The sequence below is a fragment of the Rhinatrema bivittatum genome, chromosome 2, assembly GCF_901001135.1.
Source record: "Rhinatrema bivittatum chromosome 2, aRhiBiv1.1, whole genome shotgun sequence".
Taxonomy (NCBI): Eukaryota; Metazoa; Chordata; class Amphibia; order Gymnophiona; family Rhinatrematidae; genus Rhinatrema; species Rhinatrema bivittatum.
In genome coordinates, this window is record NC_042616.1 from 222,973,801 (window position 1) to 222,990,803 (window position 17,003).

At 41.0% G+C, this 17,003-nt stretch overlaps 1 protein-coding gene across 3 annotated transcripts in view; it reads right to left on the reverse strand.

The window, feature by feature from the left end:
• HACL1 (2-hydroxyacyl-CoA lyase 1) overlaps positions 1 to 17,003 on the reverse strand; it is a 114,514-nt gene that overhangs the window by 15,621 nt on the left and 81,890 nt on the right. For all 3 annotated transcript variants that reach the window (XM_029589209.1, XM_029589211.1, XM_029589212.1), the window contains exons 10-12: positions 16,305 to 16,410; positions 5,467 to 5,550; positions 15 to 116 (exon numbers count right to left, since the gene is read on the reverse strand). In XM_029589209.1, coding sequence (XP_029445069.1) covers positions 15 to 116; positions 5,467 to 5,550; positions 16,305 to 16,410 — 292 coding nt within the window. The remainder of the gene's footprint in view (positions 1 to 14; positions 117 to 5,466; positions 5,551 to 16,304; positions 16,411 to 17,003) is intronic.

Below are 17,003 nucleotides of genomic sequence, written 5' to 3' on the forward strand. Positions count from 1 at the left end.
GGCCCCACTCTTACCTTAGAGTTTTCCTCATTCAATTTCATTTTTTTCTTCAGATCATCCCACCATACAGAACTGGAAGGATATCTCCAGGACTGTTTGCCCAACTGTTCTAAAAGCTTTAAAAAAAGAAAAAAAAAAAAAGAAAAAAAGAATTAGATATTATGGATCATCCTAACTGCAATTATTTCTAAGTAGTAATGCTGTCATAGAATATGGCAGCGGATAAAGACCATAAGGTCCATCCAGCCTGCAACATTTTGCTTCCTTTTACGATGCCATAAACTGCAGCAGACTGCTGCCTTTTCCTTCTCCTCTCTGTGGCTATGGGAGCCTCTGTGCTCACACCTCATGCATCTTGAATTCTGTTACTGCTTTTGCCTCCACTACGAGACTGTTCCTTATCTGCAACTCGCTTCTTTTGTGAAGAAATACTTCCTCAGGTGGCTTCTGAGTTTACCCCCCTTGCATCCTTATACTCTAACCTCTTGTTTTAGAGCTGAGAAAAACCTTTGCCTCCTGTGCATTATTTACATCTTGGAGGTATTTGGAAGTCCCTATCACAGCATCTCTTCACTCGCTCCTCATGTACACACTGAGGAGCCAAGTTTCATCCTGCAAAGTCCAAGGGCACTTTTTACCCCTCCAGTCCCCATTTTTACACTGATTCTCAAAATAAATGAAAACCACCCCCAGGTGACCTGAGGGTATCTGCAGAGAGTTACACTTCCTTTTCCTGTGGATGTTTTTACCAACCAGAACTATGGACAAAGTGTTGAAGATCCAAAACTATGTACCCACCTCGGGAAAGCCTCTGCTAGAGTGCAGTTGTGTGACAGTCATCGACCTTTTACCTACATACAAGGAGGGCGATCTTCAGACCAGCCCATTTAAAACACACTTTTTACCCTGTGAATGAACGTATTATTTGGAAGTCAGTAGTGGATTTATGAGAAAATTATTTTTTTGACGCAGAATGTTCAACCCTTGAAAAAGGACTGAGTAATTTTGGCAGCAGTCCGAAACACGGTCCAGTGTTGGGTCATCGGTTTCTTGCCTATTGCAGCAAGATATCAAAGGATGTGGATCGAGTGATACAAATAAGATAAGTGCTGATTTTTGCACAAGAAAATTTTATGGAGTCTATTTTAAATGCATAAGAAAATGTCTTGAAAAATATGTTTAAAAAATTTCTCAAAACGAACTGAATTGACCATATGATTAAATATAAGGCAGAGTTGAAATACGCGAAAGCATTAACGATGATGCCTATTATGAAGGTCAAAATTCCAATGAGTCGAATGTAAAGTACAAGCTGAAGCGTCTACAATAGCGTGTATGTCTAACTAGTATTGGCTATTTCAGTTAAGTCTCAATTCTCCGATACAGTTGAAACTAATAACAATATAGTTCTTGCTCTGCATTTTGTTGAGTTACATGGTTGTTACAGAGGGGAATTAAAAAATAGAAAATATGTGGACTAATGTATGATAATGTAAGATATGTTGAGGCTGATGAGGAAAAAGCAGAATTTCTTAATAAATATTTCTGTTTAGTGTTCAGTGTGTAAGGGCCTGGAGCAGGACCACATAAAAACGAACACAAATAAGACCGGAAGTGAGGTAAACGTCAATCAACTTTCAGAACAATTTGCTTGTGAGGAACTAACTAAACTTAAAGGGCCCAATTTTTAAAGTTATCAGGGTAAGTTACAAGGGATATGCAGTGGCATGGCTATACCGCCAAATATCAGTGTAGAAGTCCCTACTTAACTGGGTGAGATAAGTAGGGCTAAAGCAGACCTGCTCTGGTCAAACTTATCTGATTAACTTAAACCAGGTAAGAGTGAATATCGCTACTTATCCAGTTAACTTAACTGGATAAGTGATTCTGCCCGATCCGTCCACTGCCCGCTCACCACTTATCTGGCTATCCAGTGACTTATTCAGTTATGTAGCAGCTGCTGAACATAATTGGATATTTAGCAGCCGCTACATAGCCAGAAAAGTCTTACTTATCTGGCAATCTAGCACTAAATGTGCTTTGAATATCTAGCTCAAAGTAGATAAATCAATGGGGCCGGATGGGATATATCCGAGGGTATTAAGGGAACTTAGATGTCTTGGTAGCTCCACAGGCTGACTGGAAAAGGGCAGGTATGGTTTCTATTCATAAAAGTGGAAGTAAGGAGGAGGCTGGGAACTACAGTTAGTCTGGTTAGTCTGACCTCTGTGGTGAGCAAACTAATAAAATTGCTGCTAAAACAGAGGATAGTGCAATTTTTGGAATCCAATGGATTGCAAGATCTGAGGCAGCATGGTTTTACCAGAGGTGAAATCTTGTCAGACAAATCTGATCAATTTCTTTGACTGGGTGATTAGAGAGCTGGATCAAGGGAGAGCATTCACTCTCTCTCTCCCCCACCCCGGGAACTAGCAGCAGCAGCAGCCTCCTCCCAACGCTAACCTCTTCATTTTCAGCCCTCGCGGAGGCGGAGTCCCATCGGCCGCGGTTGAACATTTTCCTCCGAGCCGCGCTGCAGTCTTCTTTTCTTCGGGCCGATGCAGAGCGCACTAGCGTGGCCTCTTCTTGCCGCGCACTCACCCGATACTCTCCACTTCCTCTTCCGGGCCGCGGGGCCCTGTGTGTGTGTATGAGAGAGTGAGAGATTGCATGTATGTGAATGATTGAGAGCCTGTACATGTGAAAGAGTATGTCTGTGATTGAGAGCCTGCCTGTGAGAGAGAGAGCATGAATGTAAGTTTACCATTGGGAACCTGTATGTGTAAGTTTGTGATTGAAAACCTGTTTGTGTGAAAGAGTATGTGTGTATGATTGAGATCCTTTGTGTGTGAGAGAAATCATGTGTATGTATGATTAAGAGCCTGTGTGTATAAGTAAGAGAGAGATCATGTGTGTCTGTGTGTGATTGAGAGCTGGTTTAGGTGATGGAGCATGTGAGTATGTGATTGAGAGCCTGTGTTTAAATGAGAGAGAGAGAGACCATGTGTGTCTGTGTGTGATTGAGAGCTGATTTAGGTGAGGGAGCATGTGAGTATGTGATTGAGAGCCTGTGTGTAAATGAGAGAAAGAGAGGACATGTTTGTAAGCATGTGAATGAGAGTCTGTGTGTGAGAGAAAAAGACAGCATATATGTGTGTGATTGAAAGCCTGTGTGTCTGTAAGCGTGAAAAGATAGACAGCATGTGTGTAAATGTATAATTAAGAGCCTATATAAGTGAGAGAGAAAAAGCATGGGTATATGTGAGTACTGAGAGCATGTGTGTATAGGTGTGTCATTGAGAGCCAGTGTGAGAGAGAGCGCTGGTATGTGACTGAGAGAGAGGAGAAAGTTCCAAGCAAACCACCCCTCCTCCTGCTAACTCAGAACAATCTCAGGACACCTGGATATCAAACGTTCCCAGGTATGCAGAGCAAAAAAGTGTTTGTATCCTTATTATTTTTCATTACTGGGTCTTTGTGTCTGCTATTTTGAAATATTTTGTTGGTATCTGGAAATGTTTTATATGAGTTTTTAATTATTGGATATTCCACTCATCAGCTGTTTCGAAATATGTTCTTTTTGTTAGTACAGTTTTACTGCTGATGATTTTATATTTCTTGATTTGTTTTATAAGGATGGGTGATGTTTCTTTTTTCCTTTGTTACACTGCATACAACCTCTGGTTTGCTAGTAGACTGAATTACTGTGTCCCGAAATTATGTTTGTCTAAAAAGTGTGTCACCAACATGAAAAGTTTGGAAAGCTCTGGTCTAAGGTCTGGCAGCTAAGATTTAATGCTAGAAATGCAGCGTAATGCATTGAAGATGCAAAAATCCTAGGAAAGCTACAGTACTGGAAGTAAAATTCTTCTAAGCACAAAGGAAGGACGGGATCTGAGAGTGACTGTATCTGATGATCTTAAGGAGCCCAAACAGGTGGATTAAGTGATGGTAAAAGCCAGAAAGGTGCTTTGTTGCATTGGGAGAGGAATGGCCAACAGAAAAAGGGAGGTGAGGTCCTTGGCGAGATCTCATTTGGAATATAGTGTACAATTCCGGAAACTGCACCTTCAAAAGGATATAAACAAGATGGATTTGGTCCAGACTATAGCTACTAAAATGATCAGTGGTCTTCATTCTAAAGCATATGGAGAAAGATGTAAAAATCTAAACATGTATACCTTGGAGGAAAGGCGAGATAAGGGAGATATGATAGAGACATTCAGATATCTCAAAGGTTTCCGTGCACAGGTGGTGTGCATTTTTCAATGGAAAATAGGTTCTAGAACGAGGGGTCATGTGATGAGATTGAAAGGAGTCATTTTAGGAAATATATCTCTTTACAGAGAGGGTAATGGATGTGTGAACAGCCTCTCAGTTGAGATGGTAGAGACAAAAAACAGTATCTGAATTCAAAAAAGCATGAGATAAATACAGGCGATTTCTAAGGAAATGATGGGAATTATAATATTAAATTGGGTGGATGGGCAGACTAGATGTGCCATACAGTTTTTTTCTGCCATCATGTCTCTCTGTTTCTATTTGACAGTCTCTGTATTCATCTATCAGGAGTTCTTTTTGGATGGCTGGGCAGTAAGTCCTGAGTTCTAGGTCTATGCACTCTGTACAGTCCAGGATCTTGATTGCTCATTCTTTCACCAGAGACTGCTGCTGTTTGTTGCATGTTTATTTAATATGATACTGTATGGGTGATATACACTACATTATTTTAGGGATTTTTTTTTTTTGCTTCAGTTTAGCTATTTTCTTAAGTTTTTTTATCTCATTGTTTTAAATTTTGTATTATATTGGAAGTAGAACCGATTTTTGTTTGGATTAGTGTTTTGCTTTTGTACCTCATTTCGGGTGCCTCTGCAGTAAGGTGAGTAATAAATATCCAAACATATCGAGGGCAATTTTCAAAGGCATTTCTGTGGAAAATGGGCTCTTTGAAAGCTGCCTAGCCTCTCTCCACATAAAAGTGCACACATAGTGCTCATACAGAGAGAGAAGGCATTCCTGGAGGTGGATGGGGAAGGGGTTAGTACTTACACGCACGCATATAATTTTGTTGGAAAAAAGCAGGTGCATGTACGTTTTCCCATACAATTGTCAGAGAGGAAAGTTTTCCTTTATAAAACTGACGTCAAGAATGCGGATATAAAGTACCCATACACAGTTTGAAAGTTGCCCTCAAAATAAATAAAACTAAAATTTTGCCTATAATGTTTACTGTTATGTTTATAGTTTTCTTTAGTTACTACTGTAAGATAAATGCATTCTGAAGTATTAATTACAAATACAATACATCTATTTGTCATGATACTGTATACACTGATTATTTTATATCAACAAGATGGAAAATTATCTTGCCAAAAAAAAAAAAAAAAAACCGAAACCCCTAAATTATTTAAGAAAAAGTATACAGAATACAAGTTACATAGTCTTGCCTGGTCCCTGCATTACCTGTTCAGTCACTGCATTGACATCGCCCAATAAACACACAGCAGGTTTCACATTATTGCCCAGTTCCTCCGCACAAATATCTACCTAGGGAGAAAAAAAAATGAAGGCAAACATTGGTTAATTCAGGGTGGAGGTCTGATTACTTAGAGGTTAGGTTAAGAGGAATACACGCAGAGCTTTTCTTATGCTGGTACTTGAGGGTTCTTAGAAGCAGCAGATTGTTTTTCCCCTCTGCATCAGCCCATGGGACATGACAGGAAGGCAGGGGAAGAATTAGAGGGCAGAGTAGCTTTTCTCTGCTCTATTCTGTCTGCTGTAGTCTCACCCACTCCCCCTTCCTGCTGCATGGGAGGGGAGGGGCGGGGCTGGATGGAGCAGGAAGCAGAATTCTGTTCTCGGCAGGGCACTGGCCAATAAAGTTGGAACACTAGCTCTGTACGCTGTGGTTTATGGAGTTTACTTGGATTTCAGCAAAGCTTCTGATATAGTCCTGCATGGGAAGCTCATGAATAAAATGAAAAACCTGGAAGTAGATCCCAACGTGGTAGACTAGATAAATTGGTTGACAGACAGCAGCACATAATGGAAAATGAAACCTACTCTGAAGAAAGAAGGGTGATGGAGTGCTCAAGGGTTGGTTCTAGGACTCTGTTCAACATCTTCATGAGCAGTATTACAAAGGGGTAGAAGGAAAGGGTTGTCTTTTAGCGGATGACACGAAGATCTGTACCAGAGTGGACAAACCTGAAGGAGTAGAAAGAATAAGAAGCAATCTAAGTCTAAGAGTAGTTGAAGTTTTGAAAGCTAAGATTCAATAACCACAAACAGGGATATGCAAATTTATGCCAATAATCTAATGACCGGTATTGCTTGTCTTGGGTAATGACCGTTTTTAAAGTTCAAACTCACTCGCAAGCTAAATACCACTTTGCTCTATGTATAAGCAACTGATTATTTTTTGAAATTTTTATATTCAAATAAAAATCACTTCATTTATAAATTACTTCTTCCATTTCTTGAAAAACTCGTACAAAATAGGTACATATGAAGTAGTCTTCCCGATGGAAAATGAAAAAGTACAGCAGTTGTATTGAATGTTAGCCCACACTTATCTTATTGATTTATTCACTGATTTTCCACCCGATGTGCTGGGGGGGGGGGGGGGGGGGGCTGGAGGACTTCAAACTGCCATCTTGTCCTCCAACTGCTCTACTTTTTCATTTTCCATCGGGAGGACTACTTCATATGTTCCTATTTTGTACGAGTTTATCAAGAAATAGAAGAAATAATTTATAAATGAAGTGATTTTATTTGCATATAAAAATTTCAAAAAATAATCAGTTGCTTATACATAGAGCAAAGTGGTATTTTGCTTGCGAGTGAGTTTGAACTTTAAAAACGGTCATTCCCCAAGACAGGCAATACCAGTCATTAGATTATAGTCTTAAATTTGCATATCCTTGTTCGTGGTTGTTGGGTCCTGTTACAGATGGATTTGTTATAAAGGCTTCTGTTTGTTGTTTAGTATAAGCTAAGATTCATTGCCAATAACTGCAGCATCATGCATTTGGGAAGCAATAATCCAAAGCTGTACATAATGATGGGTGAGAGACTGATGTGCACGGATCAGGAGAGAGATTTTGGGGCTATTGTTACTGATGATCTAAAGGCAGTGAAGCAATATGACAAGATGGTGGCCAAGGCCAGAGGGATGCTGAACTCAAAAGAGGCATAACCAGCAGGAAAAAGGAGGAGATAATACCCTTGTACAGGTCCTTGGTGAGATCTCACCTGGAGTACTGTGTTCAATCAGGAGCCGACTGGATGGAAGCAGTCTAAAGAGGGTAAGAGTATGGGATCTGCACCAAAAAACTTATGACATGAGACTGCAGGACCTGACTATGCATATCTGGGAGGAGAGGACATGATATAGACTTTTAAATACCTTAAAGGGAGAAATGATATCACAAGAATCAAATCTTTTCTGATGGAAAGGAAGTGGTAGAACTAGAAGTCACGATATGAAGCTCCAAGGGGACAGACCCAGGAACAATATCAGGAAATATTTCTTCATAGATAGGATGGTGGATGCATGGAATGCCCTCTTGAAAGACAGAGAAGACAAGCATGGTAATGGAATTCAAAAGAACATAGAACAAACAGATAGGATCTCTACTGGCTAGAGAATGGAAACAAAGATAAGGGGTAACATTTTGCTAACTTTAGATGTAAACATTTCTGAATGGGGGTAGCCTGTACGGAGTAGCAATTACCATCCAATCAACTTTCTGGGCAGACTGAATAGACCATTTGTTGTCTTTTTCTCCTTGTCATTTACTATGTTACTAGGAACAATACAGAACAGCACCAGAGCCTGCTAATTGTCCATACTATTCACCATTCTGTACCCTGTAATTTTAATTACTTTCATTAGCAGTAGTTATTTTTTCTTCTGTACTTCCCTTTTAACTACTCTGAGGGCAATTTTGAATACTATAAATAACTCAGCACATGCATGCAAAAGACAGCGTGCCTAAAATTACGCTTGTATATTATAAACCGTGCAACAGAAGCCGCAGAGTTTACAAAATCCCACGTCACTGTCCTGAAAGAACGCGCTTATGTTTCCATACACACACTTTTTTTTTTAATGCAGGGACCTGTAAAATTTATGTACTATTTTATAAAAGTACATATATTTTCTGCATTAAATAATTGTATTGAGAGCATAATAACCCTCAGTTTATGGGTGGGGATAGATATTTTATAAAGTTGGCTAATGTATGCGCATATCTTGCTTATGAAAATATTGACTTGTGCGCATGGCTTGCAAGCCCTGCCCCAGAACACCCTCTTTGTATGCGCACACTTTTTTTTGTGTGCTCCCATGTGCAAAGGCTACTAATGTGCGTCCCATGCTGACTTCACACAAACCACCTTTGCACGCGTCTTTGAAAATTACCCCTCCCCCCCCCCCCTTTATGGGTTATTTTGGTAAAAATGTTAAACCTTTTCCTGATAATAAAGCTTCCTGAATCTGAGAAAAGTACCAATAGGGGAGGGAGAAGAGAGAGAGAGAAAAAAAAAGGTGCCTCTCTTTTAACCTACTCCACTCCCCACCAGTGCTTTTCCTGTTCCATTGATGGAGGCAGAGGAGGCACCAACAGGCGTAAGCACAGCTCTCTTATGCCTCCTGACAGCGGGATGGAGAATGGGAAGGTGAGGGAGGCATGATTAAACCCTGCGGCCAGTTGCAAGGGCCGAGGTTACCATGGGTGTGAGGGGTAGTTGCCCCAAATTTTCCCAACCCTCCCCTAAGGACAACCCTGGCATCTGAGTATCGGCAGCTTTCTTTCTAGGAAAAAAGCACTGAATAAAAGTATTCCTTGAACATTTCCTTCACTGCTGTGTTTTCAAAGAATACTTCAGCATGGTGTAAACAGCCTGGTATGGTATATATGTGTGAATGCACACTTTTCTGTAACCAAGCGTAATGCACTGACAGTCACTAACCTGTATGGTTCATATCAGTAAAGACAAGCAGTTTTGTTTATGTGAATATCATTGGGTTTAGTGGGTTGGGAATTTTTTTGTTTGTGTATCAAATTGTAGATGTTTGTGTGTTTTTAATTTTTGGTTATTTATTATTATGTTAATTATTTTATTGTATTAATGTGTATATTTGTACTTTGTATTAGATTTGTTAGAACCCATTTTGATCGCCTTGCACAGAAAGACAGAATATCAAATGAATAAACGAAATTTGATCAAGCTGTAATAACTCAGTTCAGAAAAATGGAAAGATAGGCTCCAGACGAGGTAAAAAAAAAAGACTGCAAATATCTGCAAAAACTAAAGCATCAACACAGTATAAGAAAGCCAAGCAGCATGTTTAGAACTGGTAATAAAGTGACTATTTGGAAGCAGAGTGGTGTAAGCTAGAACATTGGGCTGTGATGCAAGAAAATCCTGAGACATGAACTTAGATCTTGCCCAGGCTCTGTATGTGTCCTTCGTCAAGTCACATGATCTCCTTGTCTTTCCTGGTCCATCAATTAAAAAATAATTATAATTTTCCAAATACCGGTAGAACAGGTTGGCCAATTGGTGTCTCGCAAGCTGCACACACCCAAAATGTTTTAGTTACAGCTGATGATTGCAAGTTGCACACATGCATGGCCCTACAGCATTCTTCCAGCAGCCTGACATACTTCATCTCAGGTAGCACAAAATCCTCTGCCACCTCTGTGCCAGCCCTGCGAGCACATTCAAAACTCACAGGCCTGCACTTCTTGCATACAATCTCATGAGAAGAGTATCAACAGCAGAATTTATTTATTTATTTATTTATTTATTGTTTTTGTTATACCGAGTTTCATGATAGGCATCACATCAACCCGGTTTACAAATAACAAGGAGTGTAAAGCATAACGTAACGTAAAAAACAATATTTTCAATAAGAACCTTGAACTTTAAATACAGTGAATCAGAAAAAGGGAGAGGGAAAGTTACAAAAAACAAGGAAAATAAACTTGGGATGGAAGGGGAGAAATTGAACAGCACAATATTTACATTTCAGCCTATTGATACATTAGAATAGCAAGTGAAAAAATAAGACTATGAAACGGTACATAGGTAATCAAATGAATAAATATGACAGTTGTGAATGGTAATAGTATGATAAATATTCAGCAGGAATTAGTGAGAGAGGGTTTGAGGATGGTTGATTCGTGTTTACATTCCATTATTGCATACGAGTTAGTGCTAGTGAGAGGAGGTTTTATTCAAGGGTTGGAAATGCTTTTTTGAAAAGCCAAGTTTTTAGTCTTTTCCTAAATGTTAAAGAGCATGGCTCTTGTCTTAAATCAGGTGGGTGATAACAGGCTATGTCTTAAATCTATGTGGGTGATAACATAGGTGGATCAGGTGGGTGATAACAGGCTATGTGGGTGATAACAGGCTATGTCTTAAATCAGAATGGTGATAACAGGCTATGTGTCTGTGACACCTTAAAGCTGTGCCAGTGTGAGGAGCCAGGTTTGCAGTACTCAGTCTGGGTTGGGCTATGGGACTGTGCAACATTGGTCAGCAGACAGGCAGCAGCATTGAGACTCCATGTTATTAGGGGAAGGGAAGAAAACAGAAGGCAGATGCTGGGAATGAGGGATAAAAGGCAGGAGACAGATACTAAGGTTTTTTTTTGTTTTTTTTAAGAGGCACTGGGGAGGAGTTAGGAGAGAGAATGCTAGGGAAGGATATGAGAGAGGATACTGGGGGAGGGAAAGAAGAGAGAGAGAGGACAGAAGTGGGTGAGGACAGGGAGAGAAGAGGTTAGAGAGCGGGAGGGGGGGGGGGAGGGAGAGGAGGTAGGGAGGATACTGGTGCTGGCCAGAGGGTGGGGAGAGAGAGGGCAATGTTATATAAGTGGTAAGGCGGAAGGGGTTATGCTGGGGCCTCTGAGCCTCCATTGTTGCTTTTGTGAGGGTTGTTATGCTGGGACTGCAGAGTGCCCATTATTATTCCTGAGGTGAGCGGGGAGGGGGAAGTGTAACGATAGGGCTATTAGTCCCTGTCATCTTGTGACATGGTGTTATTAGAGGGCCTCCCAGCCTCTCATCTTCCTTTTGAGGGGGAGGTGTTATTGTTGGGGACTGCAGAGATGTTGGGGACTGAGAAGAGATGTAGTGTTATGATGGAGCTACCAAGCCCTCCGTCATTGGACCTGTGGCAGGAAATACATAGGCCTGTCTCATCAGGGGAAAGAGGGCAGGAATGACTTTGACTTGGGCTTGATTCTGGTAGGGCATGTCAAGACTCAGTGATAGAGCTATGACGACATGGGATTTGACTCCTTTTTTCTCTAAGAGGAAGGAGCGCTCCTTTAGAAGTAGTTCCCAATATTGAGTAGTGTAATAAGACTCTCCATGGACAATTTGATAGTTTTCCCAATAGATGAGGTATGTGCCCATTCTGAATGATGGTGAGAACCCAGCTATCAGAGGTTATAGTGGCCAATGTTTTATGTTAAAGCTTAGTCTTCCCATGACAGGAAGGTTCTTCAAAATGAGCACTAGGATACTGGTTAGGTCTTCTTGGATCCAGTCAAAACCCCATCCCAGGATCTGGATGTGAAGAAGTCCACAGAAGTCTGTGGTTTCTGGTTAGCCTGTGCTGTCTGGGTTGAGAGCAAGGGGGCCTGTTGTTGATGGGGTCAAGGGGATGGAGGATAACTTATCTTCAGAGGATAGAAGTATCTAAGTCCCCCACTCATGTACCTCCTGGATGATGTGCAGGGTCGATCAGAAGTGACTGTAGAGAGTATCTGAAGAATGTAGACAGGGTCTTATCTGATCCACCACTTCTTTGACTTTATCTCCAAACCAGACTGAATCCCTTATAGGGCCTGTCAGCAAACTTGTCTTGCACATCTCTAAGGTCAGAAGTTTGCAGCTATGAAAGTTTGCAAGTGCCAAATCTTATGGCAGAGGCTCTCGAAGCAGTCTCTAAAATATAGGTGGAATGGACCAAATGTTTTCCAAACCCTTGGTCCTTGTTCATTAGTGCTTTTAGATAAACAGCTGTCTTTTGAGGAAGATCATCCGAGACGGCCCTGACCTTGTCCAGAATATTATGCCATTACTGATTAATAAAGAGTTGTTAGGATGCTATGCAGGACATGAACATATTCTGCTAAAATGTTATTTCAAGAGTGTCAGGGATACAAGGCACTTTCCCAGGGGGTGCAGAGAAATATATCTTAGACCTCTTGGCTTTCTTGAGAGTTGATTCAATTATTACAGACTGATGCAGCAGTTGTATGTCAAATCCAGGAGTTTTCTGGACATGATACATCATGTTCACCTTCTTAACTAAATGCTTAAAAAAGGGGGGCCCTCCCACATTCTCATCTGTGATTCCTTAAGGGTATCGTGAACAGGCATTGCCATGGTTTCCTTTTAAGAACTGAGAAATTGGAAGATATCCAAAGTTGAGCCCCAGGTTCTGCCTCTTTGTCCAAATCAAAGGGAATGTCCTTAAATATTTTCTTAATAAAAATCAAAGAAAAAAAATCATCAGGTGGGGACTTCTTCCTTTTCTGTGAAGGAGAGGAGGTGGATGAGACATCTGTGAAAATCCTCAGATCCACAATTGTACCCCAAGAACCCTCAGATTCTTAATCTGAAGGTTGGATTAATGATGTGACCTGTCTGTACAACAGTCTCTGTCAAAACTTGTGAAAGGACTTGGGTTAGAGTGGGAGCTGTAGATCCCAATGCATTACAGTGTGTTAGGAAAGTTTCCCCTCCCAATGCACTGGTCAGACAATGGTGTGGGTAACTTCAGTCCTGAGGTCCCTATGGTTGTTAGTTTCAATGCATAACCGCTCATACACTGAGAGCTTCCAAGACAGGTCAGATCTCAGTGTGCATCAATGTTTATGCTGGCACACTGAATTAAGCCAGTGGATGCTCAATACCTCCTGGATCTTCTGGTTAAGCTCCTTCTAAAAAACTGCAGATGCCAACACAGGGTGAGTGGCAGGAGGAGAGGTCACATCTTCTTGGATTTCCCAAGGTGTATTGGAGGCTGTGAATTGGGCCCTTGGAGTCTGTTACATTCCCCCAGACTGACTCAAAGGTGAGCAACCTTCTTTACAAGGATGCTAGGGAGGAAGTATGGCTGCTGCCAATATCTCCCTGCTCTCACCATACATTGACCATGACTGAGGACTGTGCTTCCTCGCCTTCACTTGATGTTCCGCAATGCTGTCCCTCAAAGTTGATACTAATAAAACAGAGCTCTTCACTTTCATCGAATGGAGCCAGAAGATGCTCTATCCCCTCGATCTCTGTCAATGCTCATTGGTGAAGGATGATGCTTCCTTGATACTGATACACTCCAGAGTCTGATGCAGTTCCTTCAGCCCCTTTATGTCAATGCTTCCGATGCATATGGCTCAGACTTAACTATCCCAAAGTGCTTTTACATGAGCTCTAGATGGGTTTGAATGTCTCTGGGAGTTAAATCTCCACATGCAGAGCAACCCAAGAAATCATGGTTACGGATCTATGACTGACATAATGTGGCTGCACTTGAAGCACTTTGAGAAGCTCCTGCTCCTCTGTTTGTGGAACATCAGATGAAAATAGCAGATGTAAAATTAAATGACTTAATATTGAAAAATAAAACTAGCTCAACCTATGCCTTTGACATATCGATATCTGTGTCAATGCGACTGCAGAAAAATAATGAAAACTTAAAAATGAATGAAAATCTTTACTAGGAAGAAAAAAGGGTAAGTAAAAAGTCAAGTTTAGAAAGGGTCCCCTGCAAACAGAACAGCTGGAGGGCAGCAGAAAAATAATGAAGCAATTTACCTCAGCACTGTGTGACCAACTGACTTTGCAGGAAAAAAAACCCTTAAGGGTCCCTGTGTGGCAGATGCAACATAAGATAGGCCCACACATGCTCAGAAGAGTTTCTGAAAGCTTTAGAAGCTGTGCAACAACGTTTCCGACCAGGGATCAGTCAGATGACATATCCCTCCTGTGAGGACTTTCATATCTTGCTTGTCCTTGAAGAAAAGACAATATAGTTTTCCTCCCACAGGAAATAATGGGAGTTACCTGGATTAATGGGAAGCTGGATGAACGTCCTCCTGCTCCAAGCTAGAGTAAATTTAGTCAAGGTAGAAATCTTGGAGGGGTGAATAAAAGCCATTTATAGGAAGGAGAGGTGGTGGCATGGAGCTCGATAATGAAGACTATAAGCTAGCTCCACCCCAAAGATCTTTTTTCAGGTTCTACCAAATAACTTGTTGATAGTTTAAAAGCACCTCAAACACTGGCCAAATATTCTCTTTTACAACAGTGGATATTTAGGAAAGCTTGATATATTCAGTCAGTACTTGCCTCCTGGAGGCCAAGCCAATTGGGAATGTTTGGGTTTTGGTCTAGTTTCCTATTGGGAAACAGATCTTATAAGATCACCATGTCTGTGTGTGTGTCTATCTTCCTTACTCTATTAACTTTTGAACTATTCACCAAATTTCATTCAGATTTCTGCCATAGATAGTAGAGCACCACATGACCTTCCCCCTCTGGCTATCACTTTTCCTGAGCCCTCAATTCCCTTGACAATGAGAGTTATTGGGGTCAATAGTCAAAGCCATTCAAATCATAACTCACAAGTTAGCCACCTAAATGTTTAGTTTTGAATACTGACCTCATTATTTCTCTTTATTTCCCATAGGGAAACAGTTCAGTTGAAACCTCAGTGAGGTCAGAGCATAGTGAAATGTTAATGAACATTTTTAAAGCTGCCCTGGCATTGTTTAGTATCTGTGGTCACCAGCTATTTCTTGCTTATTTGTTTCCTATAGGGAAAAAAAAATCTTCCGCTTGAACTTGATACAGAGAAATTTCATAACAATGCCATAACTATGAGTAAATTTCTGTACCAAAAAAACCCCAATAAAACAAAACTAGGTATTAGGAAGTGTCATTTCCTTGTTTTTAAACAATGCTTGAAGTGCTGTGGGCCCTGTGCAATTTAAAAGGACAATATTGAAAGTCATTTACGTGTTTGAGAATTATCATCCCCCATCCAAAGCAGCAAAAAAAACGTGCACAGTTTCAGAACACGAATGCTTCTAGCTGCATTTAGGGAAGCATTCCCTGGGGCATGTTTTGGATGTAATCAGGAAGTAATTTATTTCAGTGCATTATTTTCCATTGAAATTTTACCCACAAAATAAATAAATAAATAAATAAAATACAGATGCAAAGTCTGTGGTTCCTCTATACATGAAGTGGTTTTCAAAGGGAACATATGAATACGCTTTCCTTTTTGAAAATTAGTATGTGGCCTGCAGATACTTTGCATCTAGGCAGGAAGCTTAAAAATAGAGGTCAGAGTTCAGTGCACATGTTCACTAAGTTTGACACAGCCAGACAAAAAGGCCTGGATTTAAAAATCCTGTCGGTCTGATGACCTCTGGAATAGCCAGATAACTTCTCTGGTTAAAAGCTTAGCCAGCTTTGTCAGGGTGATACAGGGGTGTTACGGGACCGAGCACCATTATCCGAGTAAGTTATTTGGAAAACCCCTGATTTTCAGCATTCTCCGGCTAATGTAGCTGGGTAACTTGAGAACAGTCAAAGAGCAGTTCTAAAGTGAGCCAGATAAACTTCTCCGGCTGTGTACATAGAAAAATACAGTGTCCTCTGTTTGTTGGTATTTTGATATTTTAACTTTAAGATAGCCAGATATATTCAGGGGTGCGCCTGCACTGCTGAATATTTTAGCTAAGTTAGCCGGAGAAGTTTATCTGGCTGACTTTCGTAGCTGGCCGGCAGCTGAATATGGACCACTAAATGTTCATTTTCCTTGGCATTCGAAGCTAACCTAAATACCTGGCATTGATATGGTCTATCTGGCTTGCCCACCTCTACATATAACCAGTCAGCAGAGGTTTCTGGAAGCCAAGGGAGTTCTGGACTCTTCTCCCAAGAGGTAAGAACTTCAGTTCTTTTGAGACCCGGAAGTGGTACTGAATCTATTTATTGTTCACTGGTTTCTCTGCCTTCTGATTTTTTGAACTACAGTCCCTGACCACTGAAAATGGGAGAACACCTTAGACAGTGGTGGCTAGTTCCACCGATTTCAATGAAATCACTCACAGCTCACGTGCAAGCACCTACCAGGATTCAGTAGCCATAGAAGGACACCATGAAAGAATATGTTAGGAAAGATTAATTGAAAGTGACAAATAAAGATCCCAAGTGGAGAGAAGTAGTATGAAAAATCCATGCAAAATGTTTTTTTAATCTTCAAACCTGAATAATATTCACATCTGGCTGGAACCTGGGTGGGAGTCCAAAGTGCAAAATCCAGTTTAACCTGGCACCAAGCAACACTATGACATCCGCATTCAGCAATGCACTGAGAGAACAAAAGAATAACAAGAAAATATGAATGCAATGAAATAGAAACAGATTTTATGTTGAATATGAAAATGTTGAAGCTAGGCCTGTGGCAGTTCACTGCTGAGCAGAAGGCCCAGTTTTGGCTTCCATTTCTCACACTGGCCGGGATTGGAGATGCTGCAGAGGTGAGGGGAGAGGGAAGAGTCCCAGCCATCGCTTAATGGCAATACTTAGGGCTGGAATTAGGATGCGCATGTACTGCGTACTGAAGGAATTTGAGGTCTGGGCCTGGTCACAGACTGTCACTGCAATGGGCTGTGCTAGGAAAAACTACAAAGAGAACAAACACCTCAAATCATTGTCAGCGAAGACGTGTGGTGCTGTAGTCCAAGCATAGGTCAATTCGTTTTGAGCTGGAAGCCCAAAGCAGCAGGGTCAAAGGTGAAATTACTTCTTACCTGAATTTCTTCTCTCAGGAAGGCAGGCCAATCCACACCAGTTGGTTAGGAACTCCTACCAGCAGATAGACATGGAGTAAAGCTGACATATAGCCCTGTCCCAACATCAGCCTGCCAGTATCTAGAAAAGTCAAACTGTAGATAAAACGAT